The sequence below is a fragment of the Anomalospiza imberbis genome, chromosome 13, assembly GCF_031753505.1.
Source record: "Anomalospiza imberbis isolate Cuckoo-Finch-1a 21T00152 chromosome 13, ASM3175350v1, whole genome shotgun sequence".
NCBI classification, from domain to species: domain Eukaryota; kingdom Metazoa; phylum Chordata; class Aves; order Passeriformes; family Viduidae; genus Anomalospiza; species Anomalospiza imberbis.
In genome coordinates this window covers 6716141-6733895 of record NC_089693.1, presented here as the reverse complement: position 1 = coordinate 6733895, position 17755 = coordinate 6716141, and the positions used below count along the sequence as shown (strand labels likewise).

The 17755-nt window shown below is 41.0% G+C and overlaps 1 protein-coding gene across 17 annotated transcripts in view; it reads right to left on the bottom strand.

Annotated features, from left to right (window-relative positions):
* Nucleotides 1-17755, bottom strand: part of AKAP13 (A-kinase anchoring protein 13) — a 210074-nt gene that overhangs the window by 29185 nt on the left and 163134 nt on the right. For 14 of the 17 annotated variants that reach the window (XM_068203698.1, XM_068203700.1, XM_068203701.1 and 11 more), the window contains 5 exons: nucleotides 15937-15999; nucleotides 13426-13603; nucleotides 12744-12852; nucleotides 4729-4771; nucleotides 3471-3576 (listed from right to left, as the gene is read on the bottom strand). In XM_068203698.1, coding sequence (XP_068059799.1) covers nucleotides 3471-3576; nucleotides 4729-4771; nucleotides 12744-12852; nucleotides 13426-13603; nucleotides 15937-15999 — 499 coding nt within the window. Of the gene's footprint in view, nucleotides 1-3470; nucleotides 3577-4728; nucleotides 4772-8558; nucleotides 8719-12743; nucleotides 12853-13425; nucleotides 13604-15936; nucleotides 16000-17755 lie in introns of those variants that run through there. The other 3 variants (XM_068203714.1, XM_068203705.1, XM_068203706.1) reach the window with 2 other exon arrangements.

Sequence of the window (17755 nt, the reverse complement as noted above, 5' to 3'; positions counted from 1 at the left end):
CCCCAAATGCTGTTATGTTCTGCAAATAAGCAAAACTAGGAGTATTACCATATGGAATAATCCCATGTGAAGCAAAAAAGCTGCCAGAAAGAGTCTGCATTGCGTCACATCTCTGCCTCCTCTGAGCCATCAGCTTGGCTGACACCACCCCACAGGAACCTCCACAGCCCCGTGTTCCATCCGCTGACCTGCCCATCTTTAACCATATCCAGCCTGGCAGGATTCAGGAAATAAAACCACACAGTTTAGGTCTGGGCTGATGGTACCAAGTTGATGCCTAGAGTTTTGCTCTACTGCCAAGCCTTGTGAAGCTCCAGGAGAAAAGATCACTCTAAGCTCAAGCCAGATCTCGTGACTCTCATGCTGAAAGGAGATTTCCCATCCTATACTTTAAATCTACCTGAAGTTCACTGCAAAACCCAGCAATTCTGAAGTCTAATTTTAATTTCAATTAAAGCTGAACGGCCCCAAGAAAAACAGGAAATCGGTGTACCACTTTCAAGAAGGAAACAGCAAACTCCACACAAGGGCTGCCAGCCACTCCACTTAAGGACAAGTTCTCACAATGAGATTTTTTCAGCTTTTTCTTTTTTCCTGTGGCAGTTACTGGAACTTTATTCAAAGAAGGACTGTGGAAACAAGACTACCTTCGTGCTGTTGGAGCTGCCAGTGAGATTTGAAGCCCAGCTTCGTGGCCGAAGCGACGTGCCGGAGCAGCCACCACGACAGGTACCACGGTACCGCGGCCATGCCGCGGCAGCGGATCCCGCTCCCCAGGAACCACGCAGCTCTTACCTCCCAGTGCTTCAGTCCCACCAGCTTCACTGTTATCTGAGGTACTTCTGAGAATCTATTCCATTTTATGGACATCCTTCCCCGGGCCAGAAGAGCTGCTCCCCACCAGGAGCTGCTCCGCGCTAGCCCATGGCGATGCCGGAGGCTGCAGCAGGGCCGGGGACAGGAGGCACAGCAACGAGGAGTTGAGCAAAAGGGGGAGGGGCAGGACAGTTGCTGACTTCCTTAAAGATTATTTTAGCTACTTTGCTATTGCTTTCATCTTGCCCTACCTTAGCTTCCACTGCTAAAAAAAAAAAAGCTAAAAACCAAACCCATACAAGCAGAAAAGGATGTGATTAATATTTTACAAGTCAATGTAAGACCACCCTTTTTTAAAGGTAGAGGGGAGTAAATCAAACACTCTGTGATGTTTGGGCTACAGAAAAAGTGAATTTTCACATACCTTAGTGTTGCTATGTAGTACTTAACCAAACAAAGTGCTGCAGAAGTTGCCCAGACAGAGAGGTTTTGAGTGTTTGAGCTCCTCCTGCTCTGCAGGTCACGTATATTCCCAGTCTCCTAATTCTTTCAAACACTTGCAACTCCTACCATATACCCTGAAATGCTGCTGCTGGCACAGCACTGCCTTATTACGTGCAAGGCCAACGAAAAAGAGAAATTACTCATGCTAATTGTTGTAATTTCTCAGAACATCTTGACCAAAATGAAAAGAAAAAAAAGTGTTTTTTCCTGAACTGACAAAGATAGAGCATGTTTAAGACTCCTCAAATGTGAATCAGGGCACTCTGCTAAATGCAAGAGATTCACTGATAATCCCAAATAACACCAAGTACATGCTAGGAAGGGGAAATTCACACCAACTACTATCAGTATCCCCTCCAGTTAATGCTCTAACATCCCTTTATTTTTAAGGGTTTTTTTTACATAACTCACTACATTTTCCTAAAGAGCTGTTAGTAGGCTCAGATGTGCTATATTTTACTTTATTTCATCTAAGAAAACTGCATTTCTTAAGGTCTGGAGATGACTAAAAATGAGCTGGAAAGACACTGAAGCCTCCCTCCCTCCTGACAGCCCAAAAACCAACTTCCTGTGTCAAACTTCCCCTTTCAAGGCTTTGTTGGTTCTGTTTTTAACTCTTACAGGTTTTTCTCATCTATAATGCTTCTGAGAAATCAGTGTTCAAACTAATTTTTTGGTGAAATTATTTAAATGTACTGGTGCAGCCTTAAAAAAGTATGTAATGCAAACATTCCACCATGAGCAGACAAGAAATTGTAACTTGAATGACATTTTGGCTTTTATTTAGTAGAAGTATGAGAGTTGATATGAGCTGCAATTTTCGTAGTGCATGTTATGCCTGGGATCTTGGAGCAACTCTTTATCAACACTTTCAGATACAATCATGAAATTAGTGAAATCAAACTGCACTGAAAAAGTATCTAAAAGCATTGCTGTTGTATTTTCTGTCCCAGCCAGATCTCTTACCTCTCTCTCCAGTTCATGCTCAAGAGATTACTCACATTAAGTGCAAGAACCATTTAGTGAACTTCCATTCTCACTCATAGTCTGTGCAAAATGCTCCTGAACTTCTCACTGGTGTTTGCACAGAGGTTTCTATGTAAACAGATTTACTTTTTCAGCACTGCACTTTGCAGCAGGGAAGAGCACTGTCCTAAAGCTGCTCAGAAGCAGCTCTGAGCCACTTGTGACTATCTTGAAAGGGAGATCCAGAACAAGAATCTGTGTGTCATCACACCTCTCAAGGGCCTTCCCACAGTATTTACCAACACATTAACTACACATCACCTAACGAGACAGGAGAGCGCTCTGAGCTTCTGTCAGACAGAGGAATCGAGGTGAGATTGAAGCAAAAAAAATCCAACCAAGCCAAGAAAATCCCCAAACATATATTAAACTTCAAGGGGCAATCTAAAGCAATAACAGCCAGTTTGTGTGAAGTATTTAGCATTAATGTAATTATTTCTGTAATCAATACTGTTCCCAGGAAATTCAGATGTTGAGCAGGTATTAAGTTTCAGCAAATTAAATTCCAGGGTTTCAAGGATGGAAAAAAGGGAAAAATATAAATATTTGCCATCACTAAAAGTCACTGTTTGAGCAACTTCTCCTGCAGTGCGCAGGAACTTTGTGGCAAAAGTAAAAAAAAATGATGAAAAGACAATACAGCCTTAGTCAGGCAGTCCCTTCTTACAGCTCCTGTCCTTGTTTCATTAAAGGTTCTCAGGTTCTGTAGAAATTAAACTCATTAATCACTACAAAGCCCTATCTCATACCAGGGCAAAATTTATTCTCTCTGGGAAAATGAGTGAAAACATAGACTCATAAAGGCTGGAAGAGACCTTTAAGATTATCCAGTCCAACTGTTCACCCAGCATTGCCACTGTAACCCAAATCTAGGACCCAGCACTTGGCCTTATTGAGCCTCATACATTTGTCCTTGGGCTCAGTTTTGGGGTGCTAAGATTTCCCATGGAGCCAGTCCCTATCACCCCACAGACACTCCTGCCCTTTAAAAAAAAAAAAAAAAAAACCAAAACAAAAAGGAAGGAAGGAAGGAAGTAAAAGAAAGTAATTAAAAGAAAGAGACCTAAATACAGAACTCCTCTCTGCTGCCTATGGGCATTCCACAAATCACAAGAAGCACTTACTTTGCTCTTCTTGCTGCTGGACATTTTATTCCTGAGGTAGCTGAAGGTGCGGCTGACTTTTGTTACACCTTTACCAGCGGAGACACTGCTGCTCTCTTCAGATATGCTAAAATAAATAAATAAAAGATAAAAGTTACTTTTATTTTTTTTTCTCCTTCCCAAAGCATCTATTAAAGGGATAGATTATTTTTAAAGGACAAATGCATTTATTAGCCAATACAGTCTAGGTGCTTTATGGTGTTTTAGCAGAGAAGGAAAAGTGAAGAAAAAATACCAATTCACTCATTTTGAGATAAATTTCAAGGAATCCTCATATCTGTTTTGAAGCAGGCCATGCCATAGCACCCTCTGCTGCTCCCCTTGTCAAATAACCAGGAACCATTAATGCTGTAAAGAACCATTTCCTCCGAGAGAAAGGCTTCTCTGAACTCTGAAAAGGCAGTGAATGTCTTTAACAGAAACCACACTGTCTGCAGAGCCTCCTCTGAGAAATGAGAATACCAATATTAAGTAATAAACCACAATGGTTATGTATATTAATTTAGGAGTTTTTAGGATCCCAGGTAATTTTTGCCAGCCTTTACATGCACAAGCTTATGACTTTTTCAGCTATGATAGAGGAATAAGGAAACTATTATTGCATTAAACGACATAGTCTGTCAATATTGAGTACAACACAAACCAAAAGCAGAACACAAATACTAATTAAGTCAAGGAGGAGAAGACAGCAGCGAGCAGAGGTGCAGAGCCTCCCTGTCATAAAATAAAGCCAAAGTTGTCAGTGGCACAGAGACCAGACTCCCAGTGCCACAAACGTCCTTCCTCCAGGGGAGCACCTTGAAAGCACCAGGAAGATTGTCTCCTCTGTGCAACTTACAAGGATGGAAAGTAACATACAAAAACACAATTGTTTTGGCCTTTGTTATAGAGAGGTAGAGAGAATTAGCCACAGGAAGAAAGAACTGCTTTTAGTGTAAAATATAACTCAGGGTAAACCAATACCCTGCAATAACGCATAATCAACAAATTTTAATGCCTAATCTGATGTTATTAGCTATGAATAAACAGAGCCTTGTTAACAGATGAGACTTAGACTTTCATATTCTGTGATCTAAAACATTGTTCAGCCTTTAGAGACACGGGACTGATTTTCACAACTTCTGATCACAAATGAGTGTCCTGGTGCCAGGAAGGCTTTGGGGTGCCCAGGGTCCCCCCAGAAGAGGCAGGGTGTCCCCAGGATACTGCAATACTGTACCTCTGCACGGAGGAGCCCATGGAGCTGCCAAACGACTGTGCACCTGCAAAAGATGGGAGGGGCAGGGGGGGACAGGTTAGACTGCAACCTTAGCCCACTGATTCCAAAAAACATGGTTTGCATATTGGGATGGGTCAAGAGGAAAGGGAAATGTTTTCCAGAAGTGGGTGTTCAGAACAGATTTCACGTGCTCGGGATAAAGCCTGTTCCCTGTATCCTTAGGTGCTCTCAAATTAGATGCTGAGGTGAAAGCCTGTTTAGTATTTTTATCACTCTTCAGCTATTAAGTAAAGACCATGCAACTGTTAAACTTGCTGGTAAATCAGGGTGGCTGAATCAGAACTGCCAATTCAATGACAATAAGTATAAATGAGAATCATTCTGACACAATGCTTTTATTTATACCCCACTAGAAAGGATCTATTGTAAAGTACATCCGGGTTTCATGTATAAAACTTTTCTCCTTGATAAAACTGTAGTTCATTTTCCCATCAAAATCCTGAGGCACTTCATAAAGAGTAAAGGAAACAAGAGAACCTTTATTCTGCTTTCCACAAAACGTTACCAGCCTGGGGCTTGGTCACGAAACACTGCTTGAGGAAAGGCTGAATTTCAACACGCAGCTGAAGCCCTGCCAGTGGCACCAACTCTCTCTACACAAGAAACTTGCTTGCACAATGCATTTGGAGCAGATCTGGGAGCTGACACCACTTACCAGCACCATCGAAGAGCACTGAAAAATCAGGATGAAATGATCCAGGACAGAGGGCTCTCTCTGAAGTAACTGGGCTTGCCAAGACTCAAAAAGCCCCCTTCATAGAAGCAATGTTTGCAACCCTATCTGAAGTTTAAGAAACAGCATGACTCTCACCTTACCAGGCTTCTGCACATATACTGCAAGAAAAACAGTATTTTGGCTCAACTTCTCTTAATGCTAAGGGCGAATGCAGAAGAGCTACTTGCCATTAGAGGCAAAGATGGCCCTTTATCCAAAAGCAGTAAGAGCATTAGGCAAAACTGAGCATACAATACTAGGCTTTAAATTCAGATTTTCTAACCTCTGATTCAGGTGCCAACAGAGTCTCAAACAGAAATATCATTCTTCATATTTAGAAACTAAAATACAAGCATACCCTGTTACCTAAACCCTGCTTGGAGAGCTGTGTTAATATTTCCCTTGCAAAATCTTTCACCTCATTAATGATTTATCCCAAACACAACAAAGTTAGTAATCCTGTAAGATGTATGAAATGAAGTCTACTATTCAATTTCCAATATTATAATTTTATATTTATTTATTTTATATGTGATATTATATTTTCATAATATAAAACTACCTAAGTGCCTACTAGGATCACATAATTAATTTACAGACTCCCAAATCCTTGGTATAGCTCCAGTAACTCTGGTTCCCATTTCACTTCTGGTTTGCTTTTAATCTGGGTTAGACCTCCTTAGTCTTTCCTTTTTTTTTTTTTAGAAGATTCATCAATTTGACTAGATTTAAGTATTTCACAAATCTATTTGTTTCTTTGCAGTTAACAACAGAAATGTGAACAAACACTGAACCAAGAGCTGCAATAATTTGATATTTGTGACTGTTTTTCACTACCTTGAGAAAATACACTGCATGAGAACTACAATTATGTATCATTTATCTTTTACTTCAATAGTTGTTTCATCTTAAAAATGGGGGATTCTTGGTGCTGGCAGGCAAAATGGATCCAGTGAAGAATTAAGGTCTGTTTATGATTTCATATTTTAGATTATAATATAAAATCACATGATCAACACTGCTGCAAGATGTAAACCCCAGGAAGATGAGCATAGTAAAAGACACATCTTCTCACCTTCTGGTTTGTTTCTGAAGCAGAACAGGGGAAGGAAAGCTTATTTTTATAAGGTTTTTGCTCCCTGTCATGACCAGGAACAAAATTGAAATCTGACTTCAGAACTCACAAAAAATTTAAGATTTTGTTGCAAAAGCCGTAACTCCCATCTATGTCCAATGAACCTGGGCTAGCAGCCAAAATTTGCTGTATTTACACACAAAAATTAATTCATATGGTAGCTGGACTTGAAATAATTAATGAAGGTCCATTTTGCAGAAAGCAGTGACTGGACTAGGATATTGAAACCAGCTTGCAATGCTTTAATGCTCTCAGTAATTAAACTTCTCTAAGTCAAGAAATCCAAAAGCTTCATAATAATTGTCCAGCCATCTGAAATCCATGTCTTAAATATATAACCAGACAAACTTCAACTAATTCTCCATTTTCTGAAGAAAAAGCAGGAATGGAAAGGTTGAGGAGTGGTAACTGAAATGCACTTGCAATCTCAGTGTTCACAAATCCATCCTCTTATGAGAAATGAACCCTAAAGATGTGAAAAAACAAACTGGTCTGGGATTACTCCATGAAAAATGCTAATTGCCAAAGCAGTCTCAGAAGGAGCTGTGGCTAAATCAACCTTTATAAAGTCACCACAGTACCCTCAAATATGTAAAGAAAACAGTATCCTTGTTTGAGACAATATCTGACATTATCTTAAATGATCATCGTTAACAGAAGCACTGTTGAGGGAGAGAAGATACATACTGGCTACTATAAATATCCTCTAAAACTGTCATACCCTAACATGAATATCAGGTATTGGATGCTTAAAACAAAAAACCAAAAATAAATAATAATAAAATAACCCAAATGCTTAAAAGAACAAAACTCACCAAACAATCAAATGAACTCCACCAAAAAGTTTACCTAAGGCTATTTCTTACTGTGGGGCATCACATGAATTCACAACTGTGTCTTTGCAGCTCACTTTGTGGGGACCATGAACTGTGAGTTTTGTTAAAAGCAGAAGAAAAGGACAGAGCAACAAGGAAGGAGCTTAAATATGGAAGTGGTAATATCCCACCTGGGCACAGGACTTGCTGAAGGAAAGGACAAACCCAGAGTGAAGACCAGGAATGGAAAGGAGGAGAATTTAGATATGTACAACGTGGATGGTGTGGAAATTGTTATAAACTCAGGAAGCAATCAAAATCTATTGGACTGAAAAGCAATTTCCCCCATCCCAGTAAGGACACAAGGAATGTGTCTGGTTTATTTCAACAGTCTAATAAAACATGCTTAAGAAATAGGAAGCATTTTGAATAATCTTTGGTAAGCCCACTTTAAAAAACAAGAGGAGTCTAAATCACTTTAATTCAATCTTCTGCCTTAGTTGGGCTTCTTTTAGCAATGGAGTTTGCAGGAGAAAGAAAAAGCTGCCAGAGAACTCTCGCCTGTTTCCCACAGAACTATTCTGATAACAATATCAGGACCTAGATATGAACATCTTGAGGACTTAAGGTCTTTGACTGCACTTTGTGCTTTTTGCTTAGTGGGGGAACTGTGAAGTTGCTGTGAAGATTTTCAGAATTTAATAATCAGGGCTTCTGTCCACTCCTCTTTCACTGAGCAATGCACTCACTGTCACATATGGAGGGCAAGGATGTACCTCTTCTGCTAACTCCATGCCCTGCAACAAGCTCAAAGCAAGTATTTTAGTTTTAGTAAAAAGCTAAAGATCATTTTGCTGCTCAGAGTGGCAGGTGATGATATCTGCCACATAAATACAGACTAAAACTAACCAGATAAGATGTGATGGTGCTGATGTAGAAGATTCTTTGGATAATAATTCTTTTAATTCTGCCATTAGTTAGTATTCAGATACAGGACCAAGATAACGCTATTAGACATCATGCAATGGAAAGGGTAGTTCAATGTTGGCAAGGTGAAATTCCAGTGTCTGAAGCAGAAAAACAGATTTCCCTGTGTTTCCACCCATTATGGCTGCATTGCACAGAGAATGATTACTTACTATCCAACTCCTCCTCCTCATCACTGGAAGAAGAGCCAATAGAAAAGAGAGTTTTAGACTTAGGAATGAGTGGAGAGATGCTGAAGGAGAAGGAGATTCGTCTCGATGGTCGAGTCCGGCCCTGGGCTGAGAAGTGGGTTAACAGCAGACATTAGAGCATGCTTGAAAATGCATTTAATAATAAAAAGGAGAGGAAAGCAGCCAAAGCAAACTAAAGGCAAAGCAAAGGAAAAGTCTGCAAAGCAGCTGGCTCCAGAAAGACACAAGAAACAAAGAACGGAGAACGTGCAAATTCCAGAGGGTGCAGGTTTCAGAGGGCACAGGTCTCACTGCATGCACAGCTCGAGGCTCCAGTCTTTCCCTATTTTTGCTGATATTTTTTTAGGACCTCTTAGTGAACAATTATAGGCAGGTATATTTCCAAACAGAATAGCAACAACAAAATGGATCTCTGGACAAAGGGCATCAGCTTCAGTGAGAGAAATGTCATGGAGTCAAACTAGAACAGCTCAAGATATCTGTTTGAAGGTGCTTTCTGCAGTTAAATGACACAGCAAAGCTACCAAATACTAGCAAGGACAATTTATCTGAACTGTTGACTTTATCTACCTGGAGAGGTTCTTGCCACTTCTATGTCTAAAAAAAATCAACTATGTTGATAATGTTATCCCTTCAAAATTTCCAGCATTAAAACGGAGACATTTTAACTTCTCTTCTTCCACAATAAAACAGAAAAAACAAGCATCTCTTCTGCCTTATTCTAAAATTTAAGAGTCCCTGTTTTAAAGAAACTGCCTAAACATGAGAAAAGCCGCACTACACCCTCTTCTGCCCTTGGCTGGAAGATGCCTACCAAACACAGTGCCAAACTCAGCAATCAGCCTGTGACATCAAATATCCCACCACTTATTTTTAAGAGCAGCCCTTGCACAGCAGCAGCTTTCCAACAATTCTTTTTAAGTACATGGTCTCTGAAAAGAGAATTAGGAGCCAGCTAGCCATTCTTCACTGAAACTGGATTCCCAAAGGCCCTATTTCCCAAAGTTTCTCTTCATACAAGCACAAGAGGAAACCTCTGAGCTGTGGGCTGGTTGCTGGACACCCACTGCTCACATGGTACATCTGTGTGTCCTCAGGAAAGGTGACTGGGACACGGCTGAGGAACCCCTGTCCCTGGGACAGGTCTGACCTAAAGGTCCTACTTAAGGACTTAGATTAAACATCTCCAGCACAGGTATTCAGGCACTTTTAAGTCATTCCATGGATACATCAATTCACTTGCGGAACAGGGAAAACAGGCTAAAGACTTTATCAGTACTAATCTTCCAAGAGAAAGACAAAGCAATTATTTCTCTCTTTGAATAAAACATGTCCTGCCAGCCACGTACAATGAGGGTTTTTTGCATGGCTGGTACCATACATCAAAAGTGAATTCAGAATATAAAAACACTGTCCAAGGAATAGCCAATGCTAGGAAAGCAATGCAGACAAACTCCCCTGAATATTTCCTCCAGCCATTAGTCACAAATGCCAATTGTCTACAGGCAATCTGACTAAAATGTGCACAGTAAAGGCATTTAAATTGAAGAATTTTTAGGAAGACCCATGAATTAGCTTTGTTTAGACTGCCTGTTGAAGGAATTGTTCTAGTGTTCCAGGCCTGAAGAACACAATTGGGCAACATGGCTTTTTCTTCTGTAGTCTACTGTCTATTTAGACTAGAAGTCAAGATGAACAATAATACTTTACTGTAAATTGAACCACCTTCGCCAGCACAGTTCAACTTCCATTTCAGTGGTTTTATTTATAGCAATTCCTGGCTTTATAACAGTGCTGCACACTGGAAATTTGCTATTCCAGCCCTAAAAGCATTCTTCCGAGCACTCCAGCCAACAGCTCTTGTGACCTCCCTCTATAAAATGCTGAAGGATTAACATTGTGAATGGCCACATCAGCTCTTGGAACATCTGACACATCAGATGGAGTGTGGGCTAGGAACTTGGTCTTGGAAATTGCTCCTGCCTCAGCACATATGACAATAAACAGTAAAAATAATAGAAAACCCTCCATATGTTTATTAATCTGGATTTAGTTTTTGCAAGTTCTTGAGCATAGCATGTTGCTTTCTTCCCATTCAGACACATTTGCAGGGATCAGAGGGTCTTTTTTTTTTAAACACCTACCACAAAATTATGCAAGTGGAATAAAGAACTGAATTTGTCCTACAATTAATATAATTCTTGCATAACTCTTAAGTGTCCTGCTGGAAAAACATGAGCATCAAGGGACATGTGACACAAGGGAGTTTATACACCAAGACCTCCTTGCAAGAGGCACCAAACTGTCCTACAGTCACAATTCAAACATCACTGTCCCTCTTTCAAAGGGGAAGAATGAAGCAGAATAAAAGAATGGTTTGGGTTGGAAGGGACCTTAAAACTCATCCAGTTCCAGGGCTCTGCCATGGGCAGGGACACCCTCCAGTAGAGCAGGTTACCCCAAGCCTCATCCAACCTCGCCTTGGACACTTCCAGGGATGGGGCAGCCACAGCTTCTCTGGATGATTTACTGAAGTTTCTGTAGTCAGGAAGGTGTCAGGATTGGGGAAAAAGAAGTCCATGAGCGAAATTTTCCAAGTGATTATTCCTTTTCGATGCTCACATCAACCCCTCAAATGCTCTCATTTTCAAAAACCACCTTCCTATAAAAATGTCACATATTAATGACTGAGAAAATAATGCTTAGAGGAATGTTAAAAATGTTTACATTCAGTGTCCCAAACTCACAGACATCTGCCTCAAAGCAGAAGACTAACCCTGCTACTTTGCCCACAGCCCCTCTGGAGAGGTTACTACATCTTCTCTTTTCCTTCTTTCTCCAGGGACCAGGGTCGCCAGGCTGGTTCTAGAAGGAGATGGGATAACCAAGCCTCCATGGCATTTTTAATACCAGGCCACAGGACATTTTAACAACCTTGGCCATCCAGGCTCCCTCAGACACCAATAGCTAATTTTTGGGGAGCCAGCCAAGATTTTTGGTGTTTGGTCAGAGGCTGAGTGCAATGCCAAGAAATTGGTTGCCTCAAAAAACAACAAGACCTTCAGCTCAAGGAGGCAGAGGCAGTGCCACCAAACAAGGCAGGATCTGGTGGTCTCTTCACACTCTTCACAGGACAGAGCTGCCCCGTTTTGGTTACTGCTGCTGGGGGACACATTTGTTAGGCCACGTCCTTATTAATCATGGAATTATCATGGTGAAGGATTTAAAACCATCTCCTACAAAGCACAATCCCTGTGAGCTTCCTCCAGCAAGCCTCTTCCACGAATAAAACACTTTTCTTAAAGCACCTTGTTGTGCTTTGCAAGGGAGAATCACGTTAATAAAGAGGAAAGATCAGACACCATCACTAATTGACAACAGCTAAAATGTCAATAGGGTTTCTGGCTGGCAATTAATAAAATTAAAACATGTGTAATACATCCAAAGCACATCCAGCTGCAGCCTTCTGAATGACGTTTTCAGCTGAAAGAATCAATTCAGCCAAGTTGCAAAATTAAGTGCTTGTTATCGCTTCAATTAAGCTAAACTGGAAAATTTTATAGAATCATCTTTTATTATTTTCTTCAGGAATGACATTCAATAAATTACACCCAACTGCTCCAAAATATTTAACTCAAAATGAATAGCAACAAACTCCCCCAAGGAGATCAAGACATGGATTCTCAAGTTTCCACGTATCAGCTTTAAAAAAGTCTAGATGCAGGGAAGTAAGGCTTCAAGTGGAATTTACCTGACATTAAAAGAAGAAACTCAGAAAGGTGAAAGGATGCAAAATTAGATCCTTTTTTTTTTTTAGTTAACAAACTCAATAAATCATAGTTTTCATACCAGTAGTCTAATTTAGAAAGAAAAAAACAACCCACACAAAGGAAACCTAACAGAAAGAAAACAGCAGGGATTCACTGGGAAGAAAAGAACTAAACGGAATGAGTTCTGCCTCTCCACCCGCAACTCCATGCAGCAGTGAAACGTGTACTTCATGTAATAAAGGAAGCATGAGCGGGCAATAGCACATTTTGCCTTGGGAAGGAAGCAAGATATGTTCAGTTATACAGATGACAGAGTGGATAAGGGAAAACTGGATTACTCACTGTCGAGCACTGGTTTGCTAATTGACATTAGAGACATGGATTTGGTCAGTGGAGATGAAACAGCAGAAGAACAGAAGTTAAATCCTTGTGGCTGCGATGTCTGATGCACCTGCAGAACAGAACCACACTGAGTATGTCAAGAATGTCAGAACCATCCCAGCTTCAGATCCCAGCTCAGGACTCATATTTACTGCAACTCTCACTTTGAAACAGTGAAACAGTGCACAGGTTAAATGCAACATTCTGTTTCATCTTTTAAGAGTCAGACAACTAATTTTGCAACAGAGAGACTGTGTGTGCTTGATTTTCTTGTAAGAGATTAAAAACCAGATATTGTTAAAACTCTCTGATGGCCATGGAAATTGCTGTTGTGACTCCAACTCCCCAGCAGAACAAGGTTGTGGTTCAACATGACAAAAAAAATCTGATGCTTAGCAGTTTGTTCCCCAGAAATGCCATTCCTCTAAGCAAGGGAAGACACAAGTGTTGTGCTGCCCCAAAGAACGATGTAGAAAATTTAAAATAGCTGGCAATTCCTCCATGTCAAAGACAGAAGATTTCTAATATTATGTATATGTACATATAAGGTGGAAGCCTTTGTCAGACTGTCACTTGGGAAAATGACTTCCAAAATGTTGATGCAGCATTTCCCAGACATCCAAGAGTAGCTGGACAGCTTTACCTGGTGGTTGTAGTCTCTGATTTCTCCTTGCTCGAGCTCCTCAGTGAGCAGGACCAGGGACTGATTGCTGGCAAGTGGACTCCTCCTGAGGTCTTTGGAGCTCAGAGAAGAAGCCTCCAGGTTTGTAGAGGGCTTCTTGTTCTCACCAGAGTCTCCAGCAAGGCCTTCTAGGCTGTAACTAAAGGGAAAGCACAGAGGTCAGGGGCTGCCAAACTCTCAGGGACCAGCGTCTTTCAGCACAGAGCACCTGCAAACGTGAAACACAGAGCAGGCACTGAAGTGTGCAGGCAAAGGCAGGTGTTACTCCTCAGCATGTTCTTTTTTCCTTCAGAGCAAACAGCAACATCTTTGTGCTTCTAATGAGACATAAAGGTTTGTTCATTGCTTGAACAACCATTGAAACTCCTGGTCAAATGCCTTTCCTACTGGTTTTTTTTACTCTTTTTGAGTGGTGCACAGGAAAATCCAGAAACACCCCTTTAAAGATTTTGGCATTTCCACATATTCTCTTTGCTAGCTTTTTATTAGGCTCTGCCCTGGAATAAAGCCACCCAAATCAAACCATGCATAGCATGGTGCTGCCTGTTCTGGACCAACACCCCTCCCAGCAGCCACATCAGCTGCTGTAACATTCATCTCTGAAGCCACATCCTCTGAATCTATTTTAAATCTTGACACTGCACAGTTTGGGCACTGATAATGTCATTTATTCTGCCAAAGCTGTTTTTTTTTTTTTTTAACCCGTGCTGTAGTTTTGTTTTTAAATTCAATAAATGTTGTTTCCATCACCCAATCAATTTTATCTTATCATCTACTGAGGGAGCTAGCTAGGAGCTAGGGCAATAACTCAAAGCTAAATAAAATACTAAACTTTTGCTTGCAGAACTGTTAGAAATAAAACATCTGGCCAAATTCTGTAGAGACAAGTGACCCCTACAGAAAAGCACTAATACACTCTTCTCTCACCTATACAAAACACACCTTCTCTCACATGGGACTATTTAATTTAATAAATGTTTTCCTAACATTCTGCTTCTGACCCTCTTGCTGCTCGTGCCCAAGCATCAACAAACCTGCTGAAATGCCAGTGTGGGTTCACTGGGTGAAGCTTTGCAGATTCCCCTCCCAGGACACAAGCACAGATCCATGGTTAATGTTTGATTTGATACTCACTAAGTCCCAGCCCTACCCTGGATTTATATCCCAACCCAAGGCTAATCAGGATGTCTGTGGTGAGCAAGCTGACATGTAAACACATGAAAAAGAAAACATACTACAGGCTGTACAGATGATTTAAACAACCAGAGGAACTTTAAATTCAGGTAGACTTGCATAGCAGTGATTAATGTTCTGAAGTCCCTTAGAAGCATTAAAAGGCTCATAAATATGCATCTTGAAAGCAAAAACTGCAATAAACCATGAATAAGAAGATTTAGTAATTTAAAAAACCTCTTTTCATGGTAATTAATGAGAAAAAAAAGACTGGTTGAAGCATTTATAATTTAATCTGCTTTAGGAAGATTGTGACTAATCAACACGTATCAATAGCAGGCATTTAGAAGTTTATTCTAAAACACCTGTAGGTAGAAGTCAGTCCCATTTCTACTGATTATTTAGGACAGAAGAATATCTCTTTTTTGCATTCCAAGGTGGCAACAAGGATGCTACACAGTAGAGAAATAAAAATCATGCACTTGTGACAAAACTAGCTAAAACCTGCAAATATTAGCCCATAAAAGAGTTATCAGTGATACTGGTCTGTAATTTGCTGATTGGCATATATACACCAAACAAAATTAACTGTCCATGGAGGGCAGGTTTACTTCTCAATATCTACTCTTCAGAAAAAGAATTTTAATAGCTCTACCCGCAACCAGCAAAAACTGCCAGAGTAAAGCTATAAAGCCATAAAATCCAGGGGACTGGCTTCCAAACAATATTGGGTAAAGATGTGACCTGCAATCATCAATCTCAGTGCTGGGACTTTCCACAGAAGATGCAAACTTTAGAAGCCTGGGAAATTTTCATCTGTGGTGATCAGATTGTTTTTTTCAGGGAAGGTTTTACACATTTAGTCTCCTTGAAGAAAAGCCTAGGTCTTTCAATTTACAGCGAGCAAGTCTGTGTGAACTTAAATCCTTTATGAGTCTGATCTGGTACAGAGAAGAGCTGAATCATATTTAATCTTGTTTTGATTCTTTGGCTGTCACAATTATCATTCTGATCACTGCTGTGGAAAAAAACACGGCTTGAAGTCATCAGGGAACAGAGCAGCTCAACCCAACAGTGCAGCTCCTTTACTGCCAGAGGCCAGTGGAAAGCAGCCACCACCTCCACCTGCAGCCCAGCTCTGAGGATCCACTCCCAAGAGTGATTGCTGGAAAAGCAGACCAAGCAAACAAACACGTGCACGCTTCAGCCAGAGCAGCAGTGGAGGAGGCGATGCACGAGAAGCTGATGACAGGGTGCTTGCAGAGCTCCTGTGCTGCTGCACATTTATTCATACCATACCTTCTACAAGTAAAGTCAGGACCCATGGCAATGTACTGTACGCCTGAGGGACACCAGCTCAAACTAGGAACAGCAAAAGAGGCAAAGAAAGGAAAAGGGCAGTGATTATCAGGTTGTTATGGAACATGGGGAACGATAAAAGACTCTCACTCTCACATATCTTAAAAAAAACCCCCTGCAAACTCAGAAATAATGCAGTAGCACACGTCTGGTTGCACAAACACACCACAGCTCCCCAAATGCCTGAGGTTACCACTGAACAGGGAGCAGGACAGCCCACGCTTCCCCAAAACGACCCCATCAGCAAGTATACAACGTACTGGGTAAAGCACTCCTTGAGGGGAGAGGTTTTTGGGAAAAACAAGGCTAAAACATACCAAAGCCAATTTGTAACTAGTCACACACAGCCATTGTGTTAGTAATTATTAGTATTTTCCTGGGAACTCACATTCTCAAATCAGAAAAAGAATCCCTTACAGATATTTCACAGTGTAAGTCCTCTCCATAGAAATATTAATAACCTCAGGCTACACTTGGAAAAATAAGGAGAAAGACACATTCTTAAATGCTGCACAGCCAGTCAGTGAAAGAGGCTGGAAGAAAAAAACAGGCTAATCTTACTATTGACTTGGGATTAAGTCAAGAGTGCTTCTAACTAAAAAAACTTTCAGCTCCCATTCCCCGAAAGAGTCCCAAAGTTGCATCGTGAAAGACATAAGAAATGCAAATACAGAATGCAAATATTTTGGTTGTTATTTTAGACTGCTTTTGTTATTTTTCTCTGTTAGCTCATGGCCCAATTGCAGGTTTTGCAGAAACAGAGAAATCCATCTTCTTGTCAGCTATGACATTTATATGATCCCTAAATCCTGAAAAAGCTGTTCCGGAAGCATACATTGTCTGAAGGGAATTTTGCATAAGCACAAGTCCTGCTCCCAGGTCCTGGTCTGAGATCCATGAAAGGAGGGGACACGGCCAGAACATGCTTTGCTCCATGACAGGAGCCTATAAAAAGGGTAGAACAAATTTAAACCTTCCTGGACAAGGAACTGTGAGTGCCAGAAGACTCTGAGGGCACAGACTAAGATTTAAACCCACTGAATGCATCATGTCATGTCATCTCATACTGTTTCCACACACACTGCAACACTGGAAACATTCTGGAAGGGTTTGGCAGTTGGAAACAATCTGGATGGTGTTCAATGGCAGAGTTCAGGTAATTGCTGCCTGTTTTATAAAGGACGTTAACTGGGTGAGGAGACACCCAAAGCTTTGCACCCAAAAGGTGTGCTTCACCAGGAGCTCTCAGCACAGTACAATAAACATTCTTCATGAAAACATTCCTTCTCATAACATGCCAGTATTTCCAAGTACTTCATCATCCTCACCCACTTCAACCACAATGGCAGATGTTTAAGTATTAGTGGGGGATGGCAGGGACTAAAATACTTGTGTGAAATCATAGAGGAACCAACTTCAGGCCACAGGAAATTCATCTCCATCACACACAACCTGCACTCTCAGGCCTGGGTTCAGCCTCCCAGTGGGTCACTCAGACCTTCTCAGGGGCAGCAGAGAAAGCATCCCAAGGAAAGCGTCACACATGATTCCCCAGGCCATCTGCTTGTGGCCACAAGAGCACTGGGCTTGGTGGACCCTTTCAGATAACCTTATGTCACCTTGCTGTCCAAAGCCACTCATTTTTTGTGTGGTCCCTTTTCAGTTGAAGGAAAGAAGATTCTCCTCATTAATCACGTAATGGTTACACTAGACTTTAAAAGATGCCTCTGTTCCTGACCTCTGCCATGTTATGGAGATG